General features: G+C 43.4%; 2 protein-coding genes across 4 annotated transcripts; one reads left to right on the forward strand and one right to left on the reverse strand.

The window, feature by feature from the left end:
* On the reverse strand, positions 1-19,982 carry SCLY (selenocysteine lyase). Of its 2 annotated transcripts, none has more exons than XM_056849669.1 (13): positions 19,941-19,982; positions 12,715-12,826; positions 12,054-12,166; positions 10,813-10,913; positions 9,975-10,155; positions 9,235-9,362; positions 8,434-8,598; positions 6,587-6,693; positions 5,950-5,986; positions 5,016-5,099; positions 3,403-3,505; positions 2,099-2,174; positions 1-178 (listed from the first exon to the last, which is right to left on the reverse strand). In XM_056849669.1, exons 2-13 carry the CDS (start codon positions 12,810-12,812, stop codon positions 37-39), a joined length of 1,335 nt encoding a protein of 444 aa, XP_056705647.1. In that variant the 5' UTR covers positions 12,813-12,826; positions 19,941-19,982; the 3' UTR covers positions 1-36. The 2 variants fall into 2 exon arrangements, with proteins under 2 accessions (XP_056705647.1, XP_056705648.1); XM_056849670.1 differs by lacking the exon at positions 19,941-19,982 and adding an exon at positions 19,777-19,839.
* LOC130477649 (uncharacterized) lies at positions 19,909-22,968 on the forward strand. Of its 2 annotated transcripts, none has more exons than XM_056849672.1 (2): positions 19,909-19,986; positions 21,767-22,968. In XM_056849672.1, exon 2 carries the CDS (start codon positions 21,799-21,801, stop codon positions 22,672-22,674), a length of 876 nt encoding a protein of 291 aa, XP_056705650.1. In that variant the 5' UTR covers positions 19,909-19,986; positions 21,767-21,798; the 3' UTR covers positions 22,675-22,968. The 2 variants fall into 2 exon arrangements, with proteins under 2 accessions (XP_056705650.1, XP_056705649.1); XM_056849671.1 differs by lacking the exon at positions 19,909-19,986 and adding an exon at positions 20,025-20,126.
* The last annotated feature ends 832 nt before the right edge of the window (positions 22,969-23,800 follow it).

The following is a 23,800-nucleotide window of genomic DNA, read 5'->3' on the forward strand; positions in this document are numbered from 1 at the left end:
ATCTCATGTGGTTTGGCCCTATGAGAATCTGACCTATCACAGCTGAGCCACAGCCTGCTTCAGATCTTCCACAATGCGGTCCACATCTTCTTTGCTGGTATCACGCCCCACACTGAGGCGCAGGGCATTCTGTGCCACATGGTAAGGAATTCCACAGCTAAGCAGGATTGATGATGGCCTGGAAAACAAAACAATGAAAGCCAGATTTTTTTTGTTGCCCTGTGACTTAAAGAGAAACCACTGAATCTGAGAAATGTACATGGAAAGCCCACAGAAAATCACATGTCTGAAAAGCAGATGACCTGTATCCCAGTATCCCACCTGTATCCCACATAGGTTTGAAAGTCTCATTAATTTCTCCAGAGTTCTCCAATCAGGTCCAGACCAAGGATTTTAGGTGCCCTAAATTAGGATGGCAAAGCTGCCCCCACCCCTGCACCACAGGGATGTGGGAAGATGGCGCCCACTCACCAGGCCGCAGGGAGACAGGAAGATTGCATCAGCCCTCCTAGCTCACACACACCCCCGACCATCCCCCGCCCCATCTCATCCTGCAATGGAGCAGAGGGGATGGGATGGCTGTTGAAATTTGTATTGCTGTGGGCATCTATTTTTGGCTATGTTTGCCATTCTGGGAACTGACCCCTGCTTACAAACAAACCTGTAAGCATACTTTTTCTGGGACAGACTTTTCAGCAGAAGGCCTAAATTCCTGTTAAGTCTCGATTACATATTCGGCTCCAGAGTTACTCAGGTAACCAGTCTGGATATAAGCTTGCAGCATCTAGGTGCTCAATGGGATTGTTTTTTAATTATTCTACAGCAGCCAAACATAATATTGGAATTTAAACATTCTGGGGAAATCTGCCAAGGCCAGATGCACAAGGCCAGAGGGCGGGTGTTCATGTTTCTCCCTTCTTGTCCCACTGTTGTGATAAGCAGCACACAACAGCAGGGGAGCAAGTCACTGAAGGGATACTTGATCTGTCACACTACACTGCCGCTTCCATTCAGAGCAAAAGCACTTTGTGACATTCTAATCCTAGGGACTTAGCTGATCACCTGATTCACTGGCTAGTCTGAAGTATCTGCTGCAAGTCCCAGAACAGGGGGCTAAAAGCAGTTCTTACATGAGCATTCAGGAGGAGGAAGAACAGTTTGTGTGATCTAGTTCTTTGCCCAGAAATGTAACTCTCTCTACCAGGGGGATTCTAATGAACTGCAGGCTTTTATTTTTTCCAATAGATCAAAATATGGTTTTACTTATCACCATGTAAAGCTCTAAACATGCAATACCTCCCAGCCTCAATTTCCAAAAAGGCTACAAGCTGCAGATTTGGGGCATACCATCATATCCTGAAACATCTTTTTCTCTCTCCGCTACTTTCCTTTTAAACCGAATGTCCATTCTGATGAAAACTCTAATGAAGTGTTCTGGGCAATTCAAAAGCCTGTTCATGATTTTGTGGCAATTTATTTGGTCCTAACACACTGTTGCCATTTTGGGGACACACTCAACATTAGCCAGCTTATGCAACTAAGGTTGCAACTCTAAAAACGCTTTCCTGAAAGTAAGCCCAATGAATAAAATAGGACACACTTCTGAGTAGACCTGCCTCGCTTATACAGTGAGTTCTGCTCCCTGACTGCTGGTAATAAAGTGGGACAGAAACACAACTGCAGCAATTCCCTCTCCTAGTATTCCTTCAGATGTTGCTCATACCTGTCTCGGAGATTGTGTGAGGGATTGTAGAAAGTGATACAACCTGACTCTGGCAGTACATTTGAACATTTTGTGGTGGTGGGATCTAAAGGGTGAGGGCTGCTGTCACGATATTTTTGTCTCATGCTACTCAGAAACTGAGCCCAGGTAGGCCAGCAGAGTGCAAGTATCCATAGCATTGTGATAATACGGTCAGTCCTAATACAATAGAATTATACTGTTGCTGTTTTTGTTATACTTTCAACAGTGTTAGTCAGTTCATGAATGTGAGGCTGCAAGCCTAAATGGAGTAATTGTTTTCAAAGTTGCTATATCCTTTTCCCTTCAGACTTGGACTTCTTCCCTCCAACACAGTTTCACGGAATGATTCCTTACTGGTCACCCTTCTCAGAGTGGCATGCAGCACCAACACTGGCAAGGAGAGTCCTGCACCGAGACAGCACCAGTCGACCTGCAGAGAAGTCAAGGCAGAGATCCTCACTCATCTCATAAGAGATACAAAGACTCTGGGGCATGAACAACCCAGAAGACATGCTTTCAAGAACCTCTGTGCCAGCAGCCAAGACATACAACCAAGCCAACCTGACCAGCATAGCATCCCACCCACACCTTGCCAGGACTGGCTTCTTACCAGGGTGGAAGTAAGAAGTGCATGCATTAAAAACTCAGTTGATACCATATATTTAAAAAAGGTAAAGGTCCCCTGTGCAAGCACCGGGTCATTCCTGACCCATGGGGTAATGTCACATCCCGACGTTTCCAAGGCAGACTTTGTTTGCAGGGTGGTTTGCCAGTGCCTTCCCCAGTCATCTTCCCTTTACCCCCAGCAAGCTGGGTCCTCATTTTACCGACCTCGGAAGGATGGAAGGCTGAGTCAACCTTGAGCCGGCTACCTGAAATCGACTTCGGTCGGGATTGAACTCAGGTCGTGAGCAGAGCTTTTGACTGCAGTACTGCAGCTTAACACTCTGCGCCACGGGGCTCCTATACACGGGGCTATACCATACATTTACAATTTTCAAATACAAATGTAAGAAAAAGTTGGCATTTAACGGCAAAGGTCAGGTTGTATGGAAACAGTATGGGTGTGTGGGTGTGGGTGTGTTCAAAATTAGAATGCTTCCTGACAAGCCTAAAATTCATACTAAGAAATTTATATGCTGAAGCTCAAAATCTAAGCTTGAAATTTATATTCTCATATTTCATGCAAGTTGTTCACACTTTTATCGTTATGCGTTTATAAAACCAGTTACATTTATTTTACCCTCTCAGTACTCTTCTAGGAGATGAATGCTCTTCTGGACAACACAGCAAACATCCTGTTTCAGGCAGACAAGGTGGCCAAACTTCACAACACACTTAACAAGTTGCAGGGAACTTGGTTTTAAAAGTCTGAGGGGACTGATCCTGCACAGGACTGTAGCGGGTAGGGGGGAGGGGCTCCTGCCTCCCCCGTCATTTTCCCAAGCTGAAATGGCCCCCAGGGGGAGTCATTTGCCCCAAATTAAAATGTTTAAATATCTCATTCAGTTTAGCCCAGACAGAAACTGGTACAGCAGTGTAGCCTTGGTCTGAACAAGCAAAACTAACATCTAATTTGCACTGAACGTGGATGACATCTTCTGGGTCTGACAGTAGCCATATGGGAATGGTGCAAGTTTAGAGCCCAAGTGGGTTACCTTGTAATCCTGAACCCAGTATAGAAAAATTACTGGTGTTGCAGAGTCGCCTAGAGCCTTCCAGTCGACAGTTGAAATGGATTCCTGGTTCTTCAAACACAGCCTGGAATATTAAAAGGAAGACTTCAACAGGTCTTCCCTTACTGATTCCCCCACCCCAGCCTGGGGTTAGTTACTCGGGGTGTCAGCCTTGTAACATGGTGCCCAGCAAGCTTGACAAGCTTCTTGCTGGCACACATGCAAAGGCTGCTCCTGGGTTAGGCTATATTGGGCTAGCCACCACGGACCAAAAAAAGGCCACTCAAAGAAATAGCATTTTATCAGAGCAAGAGGCCCTGGTGAAGTCAGCACATTCAGGATATTGTCCCGGTGGCTTTCCACCACTTTTATCTGCCTCAATAAAGCTACTGTGCAAATAACAGGAACCAGAAGCTTAAACCTCTGGACTCAGTAGATTTGCTGTCCTTCCTATGCCGTCTCTTTCAGTAAATGGCTGCAATCCACACACAGATTTTTCTCCTTTCGTTTCCAGACTGAATTGATTATTTCTGCAACAGCCACACGTCATCCTCTAATCATCCACTCTCCATACTTTCCCCATCCTTACTATGTTCTTTCTCTAACCTGCTTTGGCACAATCTTTCCAAAAACAGTGAAGCCCAAGTGCCCTAGCAAGCTGAGTGGATGGGAAGGTGCATATATTAAAAGGTCCCTCCCTCACTGGCACAATTTTTCTTGTTTCCTGCGCCTATCACTTCCCCCTCACATCATCAGAGGGCTTGTAAAAATGATAATTGCTACTTTGCTGTTGTTCTGTAACAATCTATTGCCATAATCTACTAGCTCCTCAGAATTCTCAACGTTCACGTTTTAAAAAGCCTCTAGTACTTTTCATTGTGGAGATACAAGAGGAAAGGTATTTCTGAACAATGAAAAGGGCTAGAGACTTAAAAAATGAAAATTCAGAGGAGTGAAATGTGGCAAATAGATTGTTATAATGTAATAGCACCATAGTAATTACCATTTTTAAGTAAAAAAACCATTGGTGGCATGATGTGTGTGTGTGGGAAGACTCAGGGAAATGGTAGCTGACAGGGGAGAATACACATAAAGCTCCTATGTGAGCACTCTGTGACCACTGCAAACGCCTCTGCATTCATGGTGGTGGTGTCGGTGACAAGGAAACAGAGAATCCTGCTGCCGATTTCTATTTTCACTCCTCTGCAGAGTTTGTCTCCTTACCTCAATTTGAATTTCACTTCCTCGTCTCTCCCAACAAGGTGACAATGCTTTCTGACTCCAATATGTGTAAACACTCCAGAGAGGTATAATGATTAGACTGCTGAACTAGGAGCTGGGAGACCAGGTTCAAATACCCATCTCATGGAAACTCCCTGAATGGACTTGGGCCAGTCACTCTTTCTCTCTCAGATCAACCTACCTCACAGGGTGACCGTTATGAGGAGAACAATGTGTAAGCTGAGCAGAGTCCCCATTGGGGAGAAACGCCAGGTATAAATACCTAAATTAATAACTAGCATAACATAGTTTTCCTGAAACCATCTCCTTTACACACCCAAAGTCTGCAAATCGAGGCACATAAGTGTGCTTACTTTAAGCCTCTCTTCCAGGTAATCCCGGATTTTCCTCATGTGAGTCTCATATGCTTCACAGTGCTTGTTCACCAGTTCTGCTGCCTGCAAAAGAAAAACCATAAATGTTTCTCAGTGCAGTAAGCTTGATAAAAATAAATAGAATAGTATGTCTCCAGAATGTCCAAACGGATGGAAAATAAAGCAAGTGACCAGTTACCAATTGTAGTGCTGGAACAGACAGGAGAGTGCTGTTAACCTATCTAAATGTAATTCATCTCCAAGGGAACCAACGGGTGAAAGAAAGCCCAGTACCCATATACGTGTACTGCTCCCTCAGAGGCAAGAAAATCTGCATATATTCTTGACAAGTCATTGCACAGCACTGAGCTGTTTAGAACACTTTGCCCCGTGCCCCATATATTTACCAGCCAGCATGGTATCCCCATCTTGCTCCTGAAAAGTTCCCTGCATAATTGCAGATACTGCACAGTTTCCCCAACTGCTCTAAACAACGCTCCTAGAACCAGAGCCTCTGACCTTTCATCCAACCCTCAACAACTGGACCCTCAAATGCTGGGAAACCTCTTGAGTTTGCAACAAGCCATTTCCCCCATCACTGCTCTGCTCAAACATGCAAATAATAGCTCCACATGTGAATCAAAATAACACAACACAAAATTCTGCCCTTACTTTGGCATGAGAGCAGGGAAACAAAAAAGCACTGCCAGGGGGAACTCCCAGCTAGTTTGGATTATGTTGTATTGCTTCAACCTTTAAATAAATATGTCAGCAACACTGGATCTAGCTAAGTATGAACCTTGTTTTGCTACAAGAAGATATACTTTTTCCCTCCTAATTGATTTTTAGTAATGGAATACAATACACCAGGGCAAGCTGTGTGACAAAGATAGCATCAGCGTTTCATCCATTTTATTATTACAGGTTAGCTCACCTTACCAAGACCAGCAATCATTGGTGTATTCTCAGTCCTAGAACAGAGGGGGGGGGGAAGAGTGTTTGTAGATTCCCACAGAATAATGCATGCTGCACAGATACTATACCTATAAGATGGTGGAGTACTTAATAGGAGCCACTGGCCAAGTTATTCAGTGGAAATCTTGTTAACGAAAAAGTTCTGCTATTGGCTATAAAGTGAAGATCTTCTCTAAACAATCTCCAAAACCCAGTAGAGAACTATTTAAGATCTATGGAAACCTTCAAAAATTACAAAGCATCCTTCACCATACACTATGAATAAGTAGGCTAAATACACTTTCAATGAGTGACAGTTTTCTGAACGTGAACAGTCTTGGCATATCCTTAAACTCTCTATTCTGTGCAGAACATGGCCAATGAGCTAAGCAATACAGATTTTTCAACAGATGAGCCTTTCAGTTACTGGCCCATTTATATTCAGTGTACAAACATGAAATTCACAGGAAAATATCTTTAAAGTCATTAACACGTTTCCTTTGTACTGTCTTATCCTGCAGCTCCTCAATCTCAACAGAAAAAGGGATACTTGGCTCACAGATTCCAGTACTGGCCTCTCAATGGCTTTAGGCCCACCCATCCTTCAGCCATCTTACCCAGGACGCAAATTACTTTCCTGTCCACCTCCAAACAGCATGGGATGGAGAGGTGTAGCAATACCGGGTCCTCGCACGTACAGAGCTCCGATCCGTGGGCCATAAAACTGCAACAATAAATCACAAAGATAACTTGGGACTCCAGACAAGAACTAAGTAGTGATCCTAACATGAGACAGAAGAACAAAGAAGTAAAACTAACATGGGTCATAAAAATAGCTCTTCCCCAGTGGAGAAATGAGCATTAATGCTTGAGGGGAAAAAAACCTGGTTGCTGCTAAAGGAAAACAAACAGAACAGTATAGACGGATCCCACAGACAGTGCTACTGACCACCTTTCACCGTTTTAGGGCCTTTTTACATATTATATAATGGGCAGGCCTACATATTTCCTCCATCTGTTGTCAGTACCTTTGAGTGTTTTAAACACTCAGTAAACATGCTTTTGAATGCCACAATTAGTTTAACAATTACATCTTTGGTTTTACCTGAACCCTTAGATAACTCCTGACAGAGATTAGGGGAACGCTATAATGGATCATTGTACTGCCATGTCATGCTTCAACACAGTATGAAAACCTTGAACATTTAGCACCATCTAGTGGGGAAATTCTTATACGCACTGTGCACTTTTAGGTATGCCACAAGATTATGATGTTAAAAAAGTCAACAGGTTGGGATAAGAGAATGGAAAATTCCCTCCCCCACAGCACAACACCATGAGCGTGCATGAAAAGTTTCAACAAATCCTGAAAGCAATCTCCCCATCAAACCCCGAACCTGGGTAATGCAGACAAGAGAGGGGTATTTTACCTCCTTTTTTTCTACCCTGTTTGGGGCAGGAATTGGGCTCAGGTGGGCTCAGGAGGTGCATACCTCATGGTGCACATCTCCTAACCCTCTTTTCATCCTATTCCAAGTTACTTTACACTGATAGGGGCTCCATTCATTTCACAGCTTAAAGGGTCCTTGGTGGGAAGAAAGGTTAATTATAATTTACAAACTAATATTTTCATGATATTTGGGGAACCCTCTGAATATGCAGAACCTTCTACCTTATCTGTGGTTGGGGACCTCTGCTCTATTAGATATGGAGGATGAAAGAAAAGTCCAGGTGGGAAGAAACTGCTACATCTGTGCACACTCTGTGTCACCAAGGTATCTGTTAGGATACCACTGTTCACTGCAGTTTTACATTACTGAGACTGTATAAAAAACCTTCCAATCAGCTTCCAAAATGGAGACTGTAAGAAGATAAAGTAGTCAGCAAAGAACCAGCAAGCCAGAATAGTAGTTCTCAGTTGATCAGCATTCAAGAACCACTGCACTAATGCACTAGATTTTCTGAGTTCCAGACAAGGAGAGATAGTCTTGTTGCTTGTTCTCTGCAAACTCTGTACTTGTAAGGTTAAGTAGAGAAAGGGAAATTAAAATGAAAAGTTACATAATCCCCAATAAATCCTTAGTCACTTCTTGAGAAGAGAAAAACCCCAACAGCCTATGTGGTGGAGACAGCACTGAACGCTAATACACAAGGAGCAGATGTAGCCCTGCCCCATTTCCTGCAATCAGAACCACAGGCATGAGAACTGAATGGGTTATTGCCAGCTACCAGATATACAACCATCCTTGAATTATAGGCACTGTCTGGTTCTTAGAATAGTGCTTGGCACGCTGATGACTGTGAGATGTTCTTTATTCTCCATTCCAGATTGTTTGTCCATCATACACAAAGACTCTATGGGTAGAGAACAAGCTCCCAGCTCAATAGGTATTGGAATAATCACGGCTGACCTAGGTAAGTTACACAACATACAAAGAGAGGTCCAAAGAGTGGACAGCCATACCTTGTGCCCCACAATAGTGAGGTAATCCACTCCCAGATCCTGCACATCCACGTGGCCCTTTCCTATCATCTGCGCTGCATCTGTGTGTACCAAGATTCGTGGCAGACCAGATGCCACTCTCCTGTGTTTCAGAGCTTGAATCTGCTGACTGAGCTCTGAGATTGGCTGATGAGGAAAAAAAATTGTCTGAGGTCAGGGGTCTTCATTCTGACAAAAACACTACTCTTGCTGCCCTATTGGCTGGAATTTCATACCACTGTAGAATATCTTACATGGAGAGGACTGCTTTACACATTATAGCTTCATAATCCTGAGCCATGGAGTCTATTTCAACTTTCGATTATCATCCTGATCTCTAATAAGATTAGAGTTAATTGTTAAAGACAATTAGAATTCTAATATTTATCTTAATCTGATACTTTGCCTACTACTTTCTATTTTTCTGCCTTGTTTTCTGTTTTATTTTGTGTGCATACTTTAACATATTTAGCTATTGAAAAACTAATATAAGGCTGACTGATAACTAGTCATATATTCTGCAGTCTAACACTATAACATGAAAAGGAATAATGAAAGAAAGAAAAAGTTAATTCAGAGGGACAATGAGAAAGAGAAAAGACCAGTGAAATTTCTCCAGTGTATATTTGATAGAGTTCCATCCTAAAAGCTCTGTCCTGGGAGTAACCCTCTTTGAATTGACTGGATGTGTTTAGGACTGCTCTCTAAATTATGTTGTCACATACAGAAAGCTGAACTCCTTTCCCTTGAACATCTGGGCAATACTAACTAAAAACAACTCACCATGACAACTCCGGTCTCATTATTGGCCAGCATGATAGAAACCAGACATGTGGTTGGACGGACTGCGGCAATGACATCATCTACTTCCACCTGCCCAGTTGCTTTGGACACTGGGACAAAAGTGGCTTCTGCAAATCAGGGTGCAAATAAGTTAATGCCATAGCTCAATGCATTTGTCTACAATTAGAGTATTTCTGGGAGCAGATTCAGAAGATGTGCAATGGATATTCCTTTAAGAGCATCATGTTGGGAAATTAATGTTCGTATGCTTATTATACCCTTTTTTATCTTTCTTTGAGTTATCTGAAGGTGCACCTTCTCCTACATGCAGCTTTCTGATCATTAAAATCTGGCCCTAAGCATCATTTAGTGATTCAATCTTGGACTAGCTTGGTGTTCACCTATGAACTATGAAATCCATCACCAGCTGTGCTCCAGCAGATCCTGGACACTGGCCATTTCAAGAGGACTCAGAGACTGCTCTTGTTTTTAGTGTTTAATATGCCTGTGTCATTTGGGGGGGCTAAAGTTTTAGTTAGGCATCACTCTTAATATGTTTACTTGCTGTTATTATTTTATCACATTCTTATTTCATTTTTGTACCTTGCTTTGAGAACTGTAAAGCAACAATTCCTGGTCAAGAGAAGTTCAAAGTAAGAGGGTGGGTAGGAAGCATAAGAGGATGGATAGGAAGCATAATCAGTGATCCCTGACCATCCTCTACAGTGGCTAAAACTTACCAGCCTCATGTTCTTTCACTAAGTGTTCCACAGGGAGACGGACTGAGTCATGTTCAATGCAAGACGTAATTAAATGTGGACACATCCCCAGAGTTTTCTTTTGATTTTTGAGTCCATCATGCCTCTGCTTGTTGCCTTCTCTAAAATACCTCACTGCAGTGTGGATCACCAAGTTGTTTGCCTGCAGAAAAGGAGAGAATACAAGCCCCAGTGTCACCTATTAGTTACTCAATGACACAAAAATCCAGATTTGAAGATGTAGTCCTTGGAGGGCAATGCACTAGTCTATCAATCAAGTGACCTCCTGGTTCAGTCTCAGAGGCAGATCTAGAATAATTTTGTGTAACACAATCTATAAGGTGCTACTAGATGTTCTACTGCAGACCAACATGGCTATCCTCTGAAAGAATCAATCTATGGTGCTTTGTCTGATTTAAATAAAAGCTAGACCTGTTCTGCACAAGAGGCCTAACCTTTCTTTTGATCTGACTGGTCTTTTTCAGACTAACCTGGAACTACAAATAAAGACTGTCATATTTTTTTTCTTTTTATTCCACCCTTCGTCTGAGGAGCTCAAGATGGTATACATAGTTCTTCCTTCCTCCATTTTATTCTCATAACAACCCTATGAGGTAGGTTAAACTGAAAGAGTGACTAGGCTAAAAATTACTATGGTCATCCAGTAAGTTTCATGACAGAGTGGGGACATGAACACAGGTCTCCCAGCCCAATACCTTAACCAAAGTGTGTAGACCACACTGTCTCTCGTGTCAGAAAAACCAGCTTGTGTACTCTAGACTGCTCTTTCGGACACTCCAAGGCAGCTCCCCAATCTCACCTCCGTCCCACCAGAAGTGAAGATGATGTCCTGGGGCTGTCCTCCTACCATTCTAGCCAGATTTTGACGAGCTTCACTTATGATCGCTTTAGCCCTTTGACCTGTAGGATCAAGACACAAAGTTTAGCTTACAGGTAACTAAGAAAACAAAAGTCTTCAAAAGACAGCACTGCAAGGCTATGCCTATGCAAATGTTATTCCAAACAAAACAAAAACAGTTTAGGGAACAAAAAAAGAATTCCAGAAGTTTGGCTCTGGGGTCCTGACACAAGCATTTGTTCCAGCGAGTGAGAAAGACTGGATTATAGGAAAAGAAAATCACCTACTGAGGGCCATTTCATTGCAATACCTTGAAAACCTGGATAAAACTGAAAATATAAATTAGTCTGGCCTATGACTCACATCACTTATGCCAGAATATCCACAGTGACATTAATATGATTAAGCCACTCAATATTCAATCAGGGCTTTTCCATATGATCAGTGCAGGAACACTCAAAAAAGTTTAAAATAAATACACAAATGATCTCTGTTTCTTTAATAAACGTGCAGGATCAAGTCAGAATGGGGAATAATTTATTCCTTCATTGCCATTAATGTAACTGGCAATAGTCAGTGCCTTGCTGGGTTACATAGACAAATGTAGATGGGTTCCTGTCCCCAAGAAAATTATCTAAAACAGACAATGGAAAAACAGCCAGGGTGTATTGAATGAACATGACCATCACTTCAAACCTGAGCAGAGTTACACCCTTCTAAATTCACTAAGGTAAAAAGGTAAAGGTCCCCTGTGCAAGCACCGGGTCATTCCTGACCCATGGGGTGATGTCACATCCCGACGTTTCCAAGGCAGACTTTATTTGCGGAGTGGTTTTGCCAGTGCCTTACCCAGTCATCTTCCCTTTACCCCCAGCAAGCTGGGTACTAATTTCACCGACCTCGGAAGGATGAAATTCACTAAAGTAATTTCAATTACAAAAAAATCCCGCTTTTCCACTGGCCTATTGCTTTGTAAATTGTGATGGGAAAATATGATGTTCCTGCAACATCCATGGTCCTTTGAGGAAGAACATCTGGATTACTTCAACAACGGAAGTATTTCTCTGCTCTTGCACAGCTCACTTGCAGTGAACTGAGGGCTAGCTTGACCCTTAATCGCTACTGTCAGTGGCCTGAAAAGCTTCAGGTGCAATCCCACTCGTATGCAAAAGGAGATACTCCCCTAGTGTGCTTGCTCTCACCTGCTGCATAGGAACTGCTAGGATTGCCCCATGCTTCTTGCATGGCTTCGCTAACTGTCTGAATCACCTCAGGAGCCAGGGGGGTGGTTGCATTGTAATCCATGTAAATCTTACTGTGGAAAATGGAACAGGAGAACTGTTAGCATAAAAGGGGAACTTAGATGTGTGAACACTAGCATTGTTCAGATGGAAGACAAATCATTTGGTTGTGGAAATAGAAATTGCTGCTTTTACCAAGTTTACCCAGAACAACTGTTGCTACTACACTTAAACAGCTGATGCTAGTATTCTGAAATTTTTAAAAAATGCTGTTTGTTTCCACACTGATGAATGTGACATCCGCTTTGACAAACATTTCATTTGAAAGCACTCATGAATCTGACACCTCCAGACTCTTTGTTGCTCTTGCTCATAATCAGAATTTGCTATACTTGCCAAATTAACAAATAATCTTGCTGTTCCTGGGCAACTGCCCTAGGACCCTTTAAGTTGTTACAGGATATTTGCAACCTGATCCTTTGCATATTTCCTCAGGAGTAATTTCCACCTAGTTCAACTGGACAGACTTCCATATTAAATCACAGCTCAAATAAGAGTATCTTGGCACTTTGCATTACGAAAAACAACCTCCTCCTCTAAAGTAATTAGACAAGTTACAGACCTGCTTGATGACATCTTTCCTTCTCCAGGACAGCCAATTTCCTCACAGATCTCATTTCCTTTGTTAGCTAACACCTTTTTGGCTTGAACTTTCTCCATGATCCAGGAACTTCCTTTTTCAAAAAGGAAAAAGTAATGTACAGTTAAATGCCTTCAAACTGTACAGATGATTTAGCTCTCACTTAAATTGCCAATTAACAAGAGAGAAGGCAAAACTACTGCACTGACTTTTCAGAAATACTGTGTCATAATTCTACAGAACTGCAAACATAATCAGTATCACATTACTTCTTTCTGATACCTGTTTTGTGGCATAACCAGCAAGCCAGCAGTAGGGAAGAAGAAAGGGCAGAAGCCAAAGGGCAACCTCCTGCCCAACGCCAGCAGATGTTACCAGTATGGCCATCTGCCATTTCTGAAACAGTTGTAGCAAATCCAGCAAGACAGGCTACCATAGCCCCCTGCAGGAGTCGCCAGAGCCACACACACAAAGCCAGCTTTGCCATGAGCAGCAGCAATTCTGGAGGCATTGCCTCAGCAGTTGTTGGAACTACTGACAAGACCTGGGCTGCCTGTTCTTCTGGGGGTGCTACTGCCAGCCCTTCCTGGTCCCGAAGCTTGACTTTTCCCTGACTTTGTGTTGAGTTTAGAAGCAATCTGAATTCAGTCTGATGTCATCCTGTCACTCAATTTGGGAAGAGGTGAAGATAAAATTAAAACTGGATTCTGGGCCAGCCAAAACCTGTGGACTAAAATGTCTGACTCAGTACATGCAGTGTTGTCAGACTACCAATTTAGAATTCACATACCAGAGCCTCAAAACGTAGAGGTTTTGTTCAGATCTCTAGCAGATCACTGTCAAGATTACAAGTCTGTCAGATAGTTTGACAGGTGCAGGATAGATCAGTGAGATCTAAGGATGATGTAATCAGCCTGGAAAGTACCTGGGGAGCTAGAGAAAGCTGGCCTGATCCAGTTAGAGCCAGGTGGCTGATGCAATGCAGTAGCAATGCCAGGATAATTGGATATCTACTGTGATTGGTGGCTGCGTCCACCAGGTGTATATAATGAAGTGAAACCGCAGTTCTATGCGGGATGTTATGAGCGGAGAGTGTGAAAGGAGTATCTGTATATATTCCTGCACTGTACAAATAAACTACACTTTTCTATGTGGCAATGGACTTTCTGATGGGTATCCTGGACAAGACTGCTAATCCGCTTGGCTTCCGCGTCAGGGTTATGGGCCCAGCTCCTCTACGTTACAGGAGTGTTTCTGCTACACTGCGCAGGTTTTATGTGTGGTGGTAGTTAAGCAGAGTCCAGGATTTTCAGAGGCTACTGGAGAAGTGACGGCTGTGTGTGAGTAACAATGGCACAACAATCATTTATCCCGGTGGATAAACTCACCTCAGAGAATTACCACGTTTGGTCTGTGAGGTTGGAGCAGTATCTGAAAAGGGAAGATTTATGGGATGCTGTGGAAAGACTCCCTACTACAGCAGCCGAGATTGCCAAGGACATAAAAGCCCTTGCCAATATCACCTTGACGGTGGGAGATGACCAGCTTATTTTTGTTGTTGGAAAAGAGCATGCAAAGTTGGCATGGGATAGTCTGCGAGCAGTGTATCTCCGGGACTCAGCTGGCACGCTGCTAGCACTAATGAGGTGGCTTTATAGATGCCATAAATCACTGCACACGCCGGCCGCAGCCCACTTGAAGACCCTAGCAGAGTTGTTTAGACAGCTGGAGTTGAGGGGAAAAGTTATATCTGCGGAGGACCGGGTGTATTTGCTTTTGAGTTCTCTGGATGCGAGCTTTGATGTTTTAGTAACCTCGCTGGAGAGCCTGGCAGCAGGGCAATTAACCTATGAATACTTGACTGGACGAATTCTGGAAGAAGGAATGACGGGAGGAAGGACGTAAGCAGAAGACAGCAGCCCAGCTGAGATACACCCCCGAGGTTAAATCAACGAATCGCCCATCTGCCGAGACCTCAGCCCCCCAGCGCGTTTTTCATCCCAGGCAGAGAGACTGGATAGAGTCTACGCCGAGGACTGCAGCCGAGCTGTTTAGACAACCCCGAGACGGGCAAGAGGTCTACTCAGCGCAGAGCCAGTGGCAGCAGCAGAGGGGAGGCGACGGAAGGCAGAGTAGGAGCTACAAGCAAGATGAGGAATGCGTGATGTTTGTCAGAAAGTTTTCTTTGTGGGTCCTCACAACATTTGAAAAGAAATTGTCCCCAGTTGGCCAGGAAAAAGCAACCAAAGAGACAGTCAGTGAATGGAACTTACACTGCTGTTGTGCTGGCAGAGGCTGGAGACAAAGAGAACATTTGGCTCTTGGACAGTGGGGCAAGTACAAGCTTCCATGTTGTTTAACCAAAAGCAGTCTGCTAAGTCTTATGCAAGTCTAGCAGATGGGAGACACTTAAAAATACACTCTGAAGGGGAGGTGTTTTTCCCAGAGTTAAAGCATAAGTTTCAAAATGTACTTTGTGTGCCTGAGTTACAGCATAGTTTGCTAAGTGTTTCTGTGCTGGCTAAGACTGGTTTTAAGGTGCAGTTTGAAGGAAACACCTGCCAGATAAGCCAGGGGGAGGTTGTAATGTTAGAAGGGCACTTGCAAAAGGATGTCTATGTGGTGCATAGAAGGACAGGAGAAACTTCTATGGTAGTGGAGTCTGTGAATAAAAATCCACATAATGAGTGCATACACCTTCTACATAGGCGTTTTGGGCACGCCTCCTTTTCCATTCTAAAAAAGACCCTGAGTGTGTTAGGGAAGGATGACATTAAGTTGAATGGGTGTAATTCTTTCCTAGATTGCACTGTCTGCAAATCTGTTAAAAGCAGACGTAGTCCAGTGGCTAAGGTAAGCCAAAGGGTGGCAAGCAGACCTATGCAAATTGCTCATTTAGATCTCTGTGGTCCATTTCCTGAGAGTGTGTCTAAGAACCGGTACGCTTTATGCATTGTGGATGATTTCTCTCGTTATGGCTGGGTGTATCTGCTGAAGCAGAAAAGTGAGGCATGTCAAACCATCAAGTATTGGATTAAAAGGGTGGAAAGGCAGCTAGACCTCAAGGTATCCAGTATACAATCTGACAGAGGCGGTGAATTTGTCTCTAGTGCATTTACCCAGTGGTTAGAAAGCAAGGGAATTGAGCACAGATTGGCTAATCCCTGTGTTCCTCAGGAGAACGGTGTGGCTGAGAGGAGGATTGGTTATCTAAAGTCAATGTTGCAAGCTTTGATAGAGGATGCTAATCTAAAACCCAGGTTCTGGGGGGAAGGCATCAAGGTGGCTTGTTATTTGATTAATAGACTTTGGACCTCCAGCATTAACAATATTCCCTACAAAGCATTGTACAATAGAAATCCCTCTTTGAAGAATTTAAGAGTGTTTGGTACAAAGGCTTGGGTGAATATACCTTTAAAGAACCGCAGAGCAGGTGGCAAGAAATCCAAACCGCTGATTTTTCTGGGATATCAGAATGCAGCAAAATCTTATCGCTTTGCTAATGATCAGAACCAGGTGTCTTTTAGCAAATCTGCGAACTTCGGAGAATCTTTTAATTGGCCACGCTTACATGGAAATGAGAAGGTTTCTGAAGAAGTTTTATTGCCGGCTAATGAACAGCCAGAGGCAGGTGAAAGTGTTTTTCCTGAAGTTGTTGCAATCAGGGAAACAGTAAAGGTTGAGACTCCAGAAGGAGGGGAGTCTAGTGGCACGGTGGTCAGACGGTCAGAAAGAAGTAATAAAGGAGTACCTCTACAAAGATATGGTTTTGATGATTGTGATCATGTTTACAGTATGGATGATGGTGAACCTGGCAGCTATGAAAGAATAGTAGCTGATAATGAAAGAGAAAAGCTATTGTGGTTCAGAGCAAGGAAGGCTGAACTGGAAGAATGCCAATAGCTCAAGGTTTCTCACTCTAATCTAACAGGTGGCAGTTTGTAAATTGGCTGCACCTGGAGGTGATTCCAGGGGTAAAAATAAACAGACAGTAAAGGTGTTTTTTACTTGTCTCAAACAGAAAAAATAAAACAGTTGCTGGAAAGGTTTAGCATGCTTGATGCTCATGCAGCTGAAACCCCAATGGTCACAGGTTATTTATGTGAAGTCTCAGGAACAAGAAGAGTGTGACAAATCTCTGTATCAGTCCCTGATAGGAAGTTTGTTATATCTTGCTTGTTGGACTCGCCCAGACATATATCAGGCGGTACATTGCCTGAGCAGGAAAAATATGTCACCAAAGCAGAGTGACTGGAAAGCAGCTAAGCGTGTACTCAGATACCTGAAGGGATCTGTAAACAACCAGTTATGCTTGAATGCATGTAATGGGGAACTGACTGCGTATGCAGATGCATCATGGTCAGATCAGGGGAATGCGAAATCAACGACCGGGTATGTGTTGTATTTTGGTAAAGCACCCATACATTGGAAATCTGTAAAACAGTCATTTGTAGCCATGAGTTCATGTGAAGCAGAATATAGTGCTGTGAGTGAATGCATAAATCAGGTGGAATGGTTTGTCTATCTCATGAAGGAACTCAATGTGTCTGTACAATTACCAGTAAAGGTGTATACTGACAGTCAATCAGCGCCACAACTTGCGACTGAGCAAAACTTTAAAGGCAGAAGTAAGCATATAAGAATCAGATATGTCAATGTAATTGAATCTGTGAATAAAGGCTTGGTATGTATTGTAAAGTGTGCCAGTGCTGGTAATGTGGCAGATCTATTTACAAAAATTGTGGATTGCAATAGATTCATGAAACTAATCAAACTAATCTGAAATCCTTGAGAAGGAGTGTCAAGATTACAAGTCTGTCAGATAGTTTGACAGGTGCAGGATAGATCAGTGAGATCTAAGGATGATGTAATCAGCCTGGAAAGTACCTGGGGAGCTAGAGAAAGCTGGCCTGATCCAGTTAGAGCCAGGTGGCTGATGCAATGCAGTAGCAATGCCAGGATAATTGGATATCTACTGTGATTGGTGGCTGCGTCCACCAGGTGTATATAATGAAGTGAAACCGCAGTTCTATGCGGGATGTTATGAGTGGAGAGTGTGAAAGGGGTATCTGTATATATTCCTGCACTGTACAAATAAACTACACTTTTCTATGTGGCCGTGGACTTTCTGATGGGTATCCTGGACAAGACTGCTAATCCGCTTGGCTTCCGCATCAATCACCACTAGTTGGGCCAACAACTGCACAAGAGCTGAGAGAGCCCGCAGCACCTCCATCCAGCTATCTAGCTTTCCCACTCACACTTTTTAAAAAACATGGTAGGCACTCTGAATGGCTGCTACGCTGCTTCACAAAAATACTAAATATTAAAATTAATGGTGTACTGAGCAAGCCCGAGTTCCTGCATATAATATACAAGAATTCTTTGTGTACATTCGGCAACACAAAGCAGGACCTTACGCCTTTGTTTGCTTCTTGCTTTGCTTCATCCATTTCTTCTGGTATTCTCATTCCCCCTCCATACAAATACACATTTTCAGTAAGTGTTATTTATGCAACTGTCCCTGGGTGTCTACCTCTTCCTCATTTCAGTGGGTAGAGATGGCCCCTGATATGATGATTCACAGCCACTGAGTATGCAGCACCATGAGCTGTGTGTGTAAAGTGCTGTCAAGTCGCAGCTGACTTATGGAGACCCCTTTTGGGATTTTCATGGCAAGAGTCTAACAGAGGTGGTTTGCCAGTGCCTTCCTCTGCATAATGACCCTGGTATTCCTTGGCTGTCTCCCATCCAAATACTAACCAGGGCAGACCCTGCTTAGCTTCTGAGATCTGATGAGATCAGGCTAGCCTGGGCCATCCAGGTCAGAGCGAGCTACAGGTACACCATAAACTACAGGTACACCAATATCATCCTCTGCAGATGGTGAGGTGGGAAGGTCCTTGGTCAGATACTATGGCTGAGACAGGATTCTGCTGCAGTACAACCCATCTTTTCTCAGCACCTCAAATCTTAGGCACACAATAAAAGGGGTAAAGGGGGGCGAATGAAGCACCTAATTGCTGGTAATGTGAAATCCACACCTAAGAACCACAATAGTAATAAAGACTTCCCCACCATCTCACTATTATTTAACCTCTAAAATTAGTCTCTTGCAGTCCACAAAGCCTAGAGGCTTAGTCAGCGGAAGCTGTGTTTCCCCCCCCCCCCCGGACCTTTGCACAGATCCACTGTGCAGAGAAAACTAACTGTAGAGACTCCCCTCCAGCACCAGCGTGCACTTTTGTGGGAACTATTACTGCTCTTCTTCTCTTTGGGCGGGAGAGAACATGGTGGGCTTGCAAACGAAGGGGCGACTCCACATTAACTATGGAAATTGAAAGCTGGATCCGCGTAAGGCAAAATGGAGGCTAGCTGTGAACAGTTTATTAGCCACGACAGTCAAACGGAATCTCCATCGCCACCAGGGAACTGGTACTCTGAGGAGCAGAGGCTACAGACAAACAACAGGGGACGCCAATCACCTTCGTGCCCGCCCAGCGAGTTTGCCGCAAACGGAGATCCTAGAGACTAAATAGAGCCAAGTACCAAGGCCATCCTCGTTTAGATCTCAGAGCGCCACCATTGGCTACTAGGGCACAATCACTCAAACGAAAAACCAATCCGCGCCCTACAACTCACTCTACAGCTATTGGTTGCCATTGCATTTTTTTTTCCTCTTACAGCTGACCAATCATATTCCTACAACGCGAAATACAGGCGTAGCAAAACAGGTATAGTAAACCACAGCTCCTAGACCGGCCTTCGTGCGTTTGTTCTCTCCTACTCTCAGTCTCGTTGGTAAATCCGACCACGGCCCCCGGAAAGAACAGATCATCCCGCGGTTGAGTTTGATATCGGGAAGCATTAGCGTCCGCCCACGAGATTAATAACGTCTCGTTATGACCGTTGTGGCTCAACGACCAATCAGCTTTGAGCTCAGAGCCAGTCGGTTCCGCCGAAGGAATGTGATGAACCCAACCCCCCCATGGAATCAGGTTCCCTTCCTGTATTCTAACGTCTTCTTTTACCGGTAAACGTTACCTGACAGCGATTGGTCGTTGTTATTTCCCGGTTGTGCCCTTGTTCCTCGTCCTTACGCAAGGAGCCCTTTGGGGGCCGCTTTTCGCCTCAGAATATAGAGTGAGGTTGAAAGGCGAGTTGTCAACACCCCGGATTTTTAAAAGCAGTTTGTGATTGAGGCTCACGCGTTAGGTCATAGAGACGCTGGGATAGAAGAGCTCACGCTGCAAGGTATGTGAGCGGTGCCCTTCTCCAAGATGGCTGCTAGGGCGACTGTGTCCCTTTTCCCACTGCGTAGCGCTCCTTCACGCTCACAAAGATGGTGGCGGGCGGGCCGCAGGCGATAGGCGACTGGCGCCCTACCTGATTCGGTTAGTTTCGTGGCTCTAAGGCAGGTCTTGGGGCGAAGGAGGAGGCAGGATTAGTGCTGGACAGGCTGGGTGCGTCGGTTATGGCTGGCTTACTGGGAATGTGGGGTTCTGGCGGCCTGGTCTGGGGGTGGGGAGGGACCCTGGAGAGGGAGGACGGCGCCCCACCCCCAAATCCACCTCGCGGAGTGTGTTGTTTTGTGGCCTTCTTTTCTGAAGTGGGGAATAAGGTCGGGGGTGGGGGGCTCGTGAAGGCTCGATCGCTATACCCATCTTGCCCGAGGCATATTGAGGGGGGCAATTCTGTGCGTGCGTTTATATAGTTTACTTGTCCGGCCAGCGATTTTAGAGCTCTGTTTCCGTAGTTCGTTCTCCTGCACGTTTTTAAAGCGTAACGTTTTCTCAACTAACTCTTCTCTCCCCTTCCTCCAGTGTTTAGGGTCATATTGTAGCTTCCCTGGTGGCCTCCGTACACTGATTTTGCTAGATGCTAGGAAAGGAAACGTTCTCCGTGACACTTGACCTGCCGTTGTAGTCAGATGTATTTAAAAGAGAGGGGGAATTTCTGTAACGTTCTGTAACGTCTTCATAACTGAGTTTGACGATTAAGCTGTGGAAGTTTACAATTGTGCGTTTGTGCATCCCTTGACAATATCCCGTCCGCATATTTTAAAAGCTGCCAAAGTGAGCACACATCATTCTGTATACGATGCCTGACACTGTCTCTTGGATATTTCCATTCTGCAATCAGCCTAAGGTTATCTCCCCTTGCCTCTTAAATATTTTACGAAATTTTGTCAGGAAATTATGCTCGGGAAACTAAAATATAATGTGACTGAATGTTGCCAATAGCATTATGCATTAACATGTTCATGTTGAGAAAGTGTTTGGCATTTCAGTACAGATAACTGAAATTTAGTGGCTTTATAGAAAGGGTAATGTAACTGGGGCACTTCAAAACAGTGGCATATATTTCTGAGAAGACGAGATTAACAGATCTCCAGACAGCTTGGAAGTGCTGCAGCATACTCGTTGAGATCTTTGGCACCATGCTATTCATTTTTAGTGTGCAGAATACAGTTATAGGACTGCTCGTTAATGTGTGGTCTGCAAGTGTGACATTCACTGATAGTAAGATAAGTGCATTTATAGTATAGAGAAACCCTGGACCATTGCTAGAATGTAGAGTTCATGTTGGAAAAAAAATACAACTTATGAGTGAGGATCGTGTTTCTCAAAACATGGAATTACTTTCGGTATTTAATAAAATATGACTTATGGTTCTTATGTTGCCACTAAACTGTATCCTAGACATATGCTCTGCTGGGAACAAATTCTTTCTATACCACTAGAAAGACTGGAGAAAATGTAGGTTACAGGTAACGAGGATTCAGTATCTTATTGAGATGCTGTACTGCTCTGTAGGAAAGTTTAATTTGCAGATGATTTTATGCATTTATCCAAGGCTAGTTTACCCCTAAGATTGGTGTGTAGCAAATATTTTGATTACAGATGTTTAAGTCCTTGGTGTTGAATTATTTTTATGTCAAGCTTAGATGGTGAGTAGCTTCACAAAGCTTTTGTATTTTTGTTGCTATTAATATTCTGATTCAGTTGTCTAATCTTTTTCTCTTTTATTGTAGCTTTTGAGGTAAAGTGAATCTGGAAAGAAACAATGGCAGCTTTGGATACTAAAGCAAAAGCAAAGAAAACTCTGGGAACTGTTGATTATGTGGAGTCGTCAGAATTTGCACAAGGAATTCTACCTACAAAGAAGGATGTCATTCAAAATATGTTATATCTGTTGCACCCTAAAAGGGCTGGGCAGGCCCAGCGATCCAAAGAAGATGCTGCCCAATTGCTTGCTGAACTTTTGCAGGAACACTGGTTATTTTGCAATTTGTACACCATAGCAACACATAGCATAAAAAACCATATACTTAAGGTATATGAGGAATTCTCCAAGTTGTATCAGTCCAGAAAGCGAAGAAAAAATGAGCTGTTTACACAAAAAGCAGATGACTTCAACAGGAGCTCAGAACAGCTTTTTGATATATTTTGTGCAGATACAGTTACAAGAGAGAAACTGGAGCAATACAGCGGTATGAAGATGACAGACATTGAGTGGAAATTTCTTGAAGATCAAAGAAGTGAAAGAAAAATGTACTTTGAGGACTTCATGGACAAGAAGCAAATGGAAACATTAGAAAGCCGAAGAAAAGTGCAGTCACTGGAGCGTTTCAGGAAGATTGCAGAAGAAGAGAAAGAAACTTGTAAGCGTAAAGGAATGGCTTCCAGTAGAGATGAACAGCCAGATGAAGAAGTCAGCAGTAGGAATAAAGATGACTCTTGTCTTGAACGCAGCAAGGGAGCCGGAGACTTTTCACCTAAGGCAAAAAGGAAGCGCCTCTCTTCTAGTTGGATTACTGGGACTGCAACTTCAACTAGCTATGGCGAGTCAGTTCCTCATGAGTGTCAGCATCTACGTATGAGCATCAGAAAAGTCAGACCGGGGTTCTATGAGACTTTCGACAAATATGAAAACTGCTAGCTTCACATATGAATTGCTAGAGGAATTGCTTTTGTTGAAGTTGAAAAGAGTTTGGGGAGGTCTTAAAATAACCTGATCAATTGGAAGTTGATGTAGATACTATGTTGGGCTCCATAAATGTATAGCGACAGCACCAAAGCAATGACACCAGTAGAACATGGCTTTTAGCTTACTGAGAAGGTTAAGATGTGATTTGTTTAGGCCCGTATTGGTACCTTCACAAGGTAAAAGTGCTAGATATTAAAAGGCTGTAGCGCAGCAGAGGAAGGCAGAAGAACTAGTTCGGAGATGCACGTTAATAATTTACATGTGGTTAATTTAACCACAGGATCACGCTATCTGGAAAGATGGTGCATTCTCAATCACTTGCAGCCCTCATGTTGGCCTAGATGCTTCTAAAAAACTTTACCCTGGTTTAGTATGGAGGCCTGCTAAAGGAGAAAATGCAATTTCCTTTGTAAAACAGTAGTCACGTTGTCCATTCCAGCCTCACTGTCTCCAAGACTGGAAGACTGTAGTCAAATCAGAAAAAAATGGTGACTAATCAGATGGTTACTAAAAGGAGAATATTATCCTGGAGCTTTGTGACATAAAGTAGGATGATTTTGAGGCTCACAGTAGACTTTGACTCTGTCACAGTAGACTGCACCCCCTCCCACTGTGAAATTGTAATTGGTCCTGTAATCCAGAAGAGCTCTAGTTTCCTGCAAAAAACTCATGTGATTTTAAGAAATTGAGCACCTACAACTCACAATTCCGTGAGACTGGAAGGGTTTCAGCACCTTTCAGGACTAGTTGTTTACAGGAAGAGAAAAATTGATTGCTTGGCCTGCCCTTGCAAATACCTAGTTCATAAGAGACTTGTGCAGTTCTGAGAAAATTGGTTTATGCGGAAAGAAAAGAAAGGTCAGGGAATGTATGCATTGGCTTTAGGTATAAATGTGGTGACAACTTTCTGTATATTTTCTGCATTCTTAGCAATTAAATATCATTGGTGGTGAGAAGCAATGTGACAAAGTAGAATTTGTAATCAGACACATGAGACTTTAATATGTATAAGAAATGGAACATAACATAGAACGGGGGTGCATAAAGGCTATGAATTCCAAATGAGTGCATTATGATG

The sequence above is a fragment of the Euleptes europaea genome, chromosome 5 (assembly GCF_029931775.1).
Source record: "Euleptes europaea isolate rEulEur1 chromosome 5, rEulEur1.hap1, whole genome shotgun sequence".
Classification (NCBI taxonomy): domain Eukaryota; kingdom Metazoa; phylum Chordata; class Lepidosauria; order Squamata; family Sphaerodactylidae; genus Euleptes; species Euleptes europaea.

Coding starts and splice junctions, on each gene's coding strand:
- SCLY (XM_056849669.1), bottom strand. CDS start 12,812: ATGGAGAAAGTTCAAGCCAAAAAGGTGTTAGCTAACAAAGGAAATGAG. Junction 9,363..9,974: donor AGTGAAAGAACATGAGGCTG/GTAAGTTTTAGC, acceptor CCTGATTTGCAG/AAGCCACTTTTGTCCCAGTG. Junction 5,100..5,949: donor TGATTGCTGGTCTTGGTAAG/GTGAGCTAACCT, acceptor TTTCTTTTGCAG/GCAGCAGAACTGGTGAACAA.
- LOC130477649 (XM_056849672.1), top strand. CDS start 21,799: ATGGCAGCTTTGGATACTAAAGCAAAAGCAAAGAAAACTCTGGGAACT.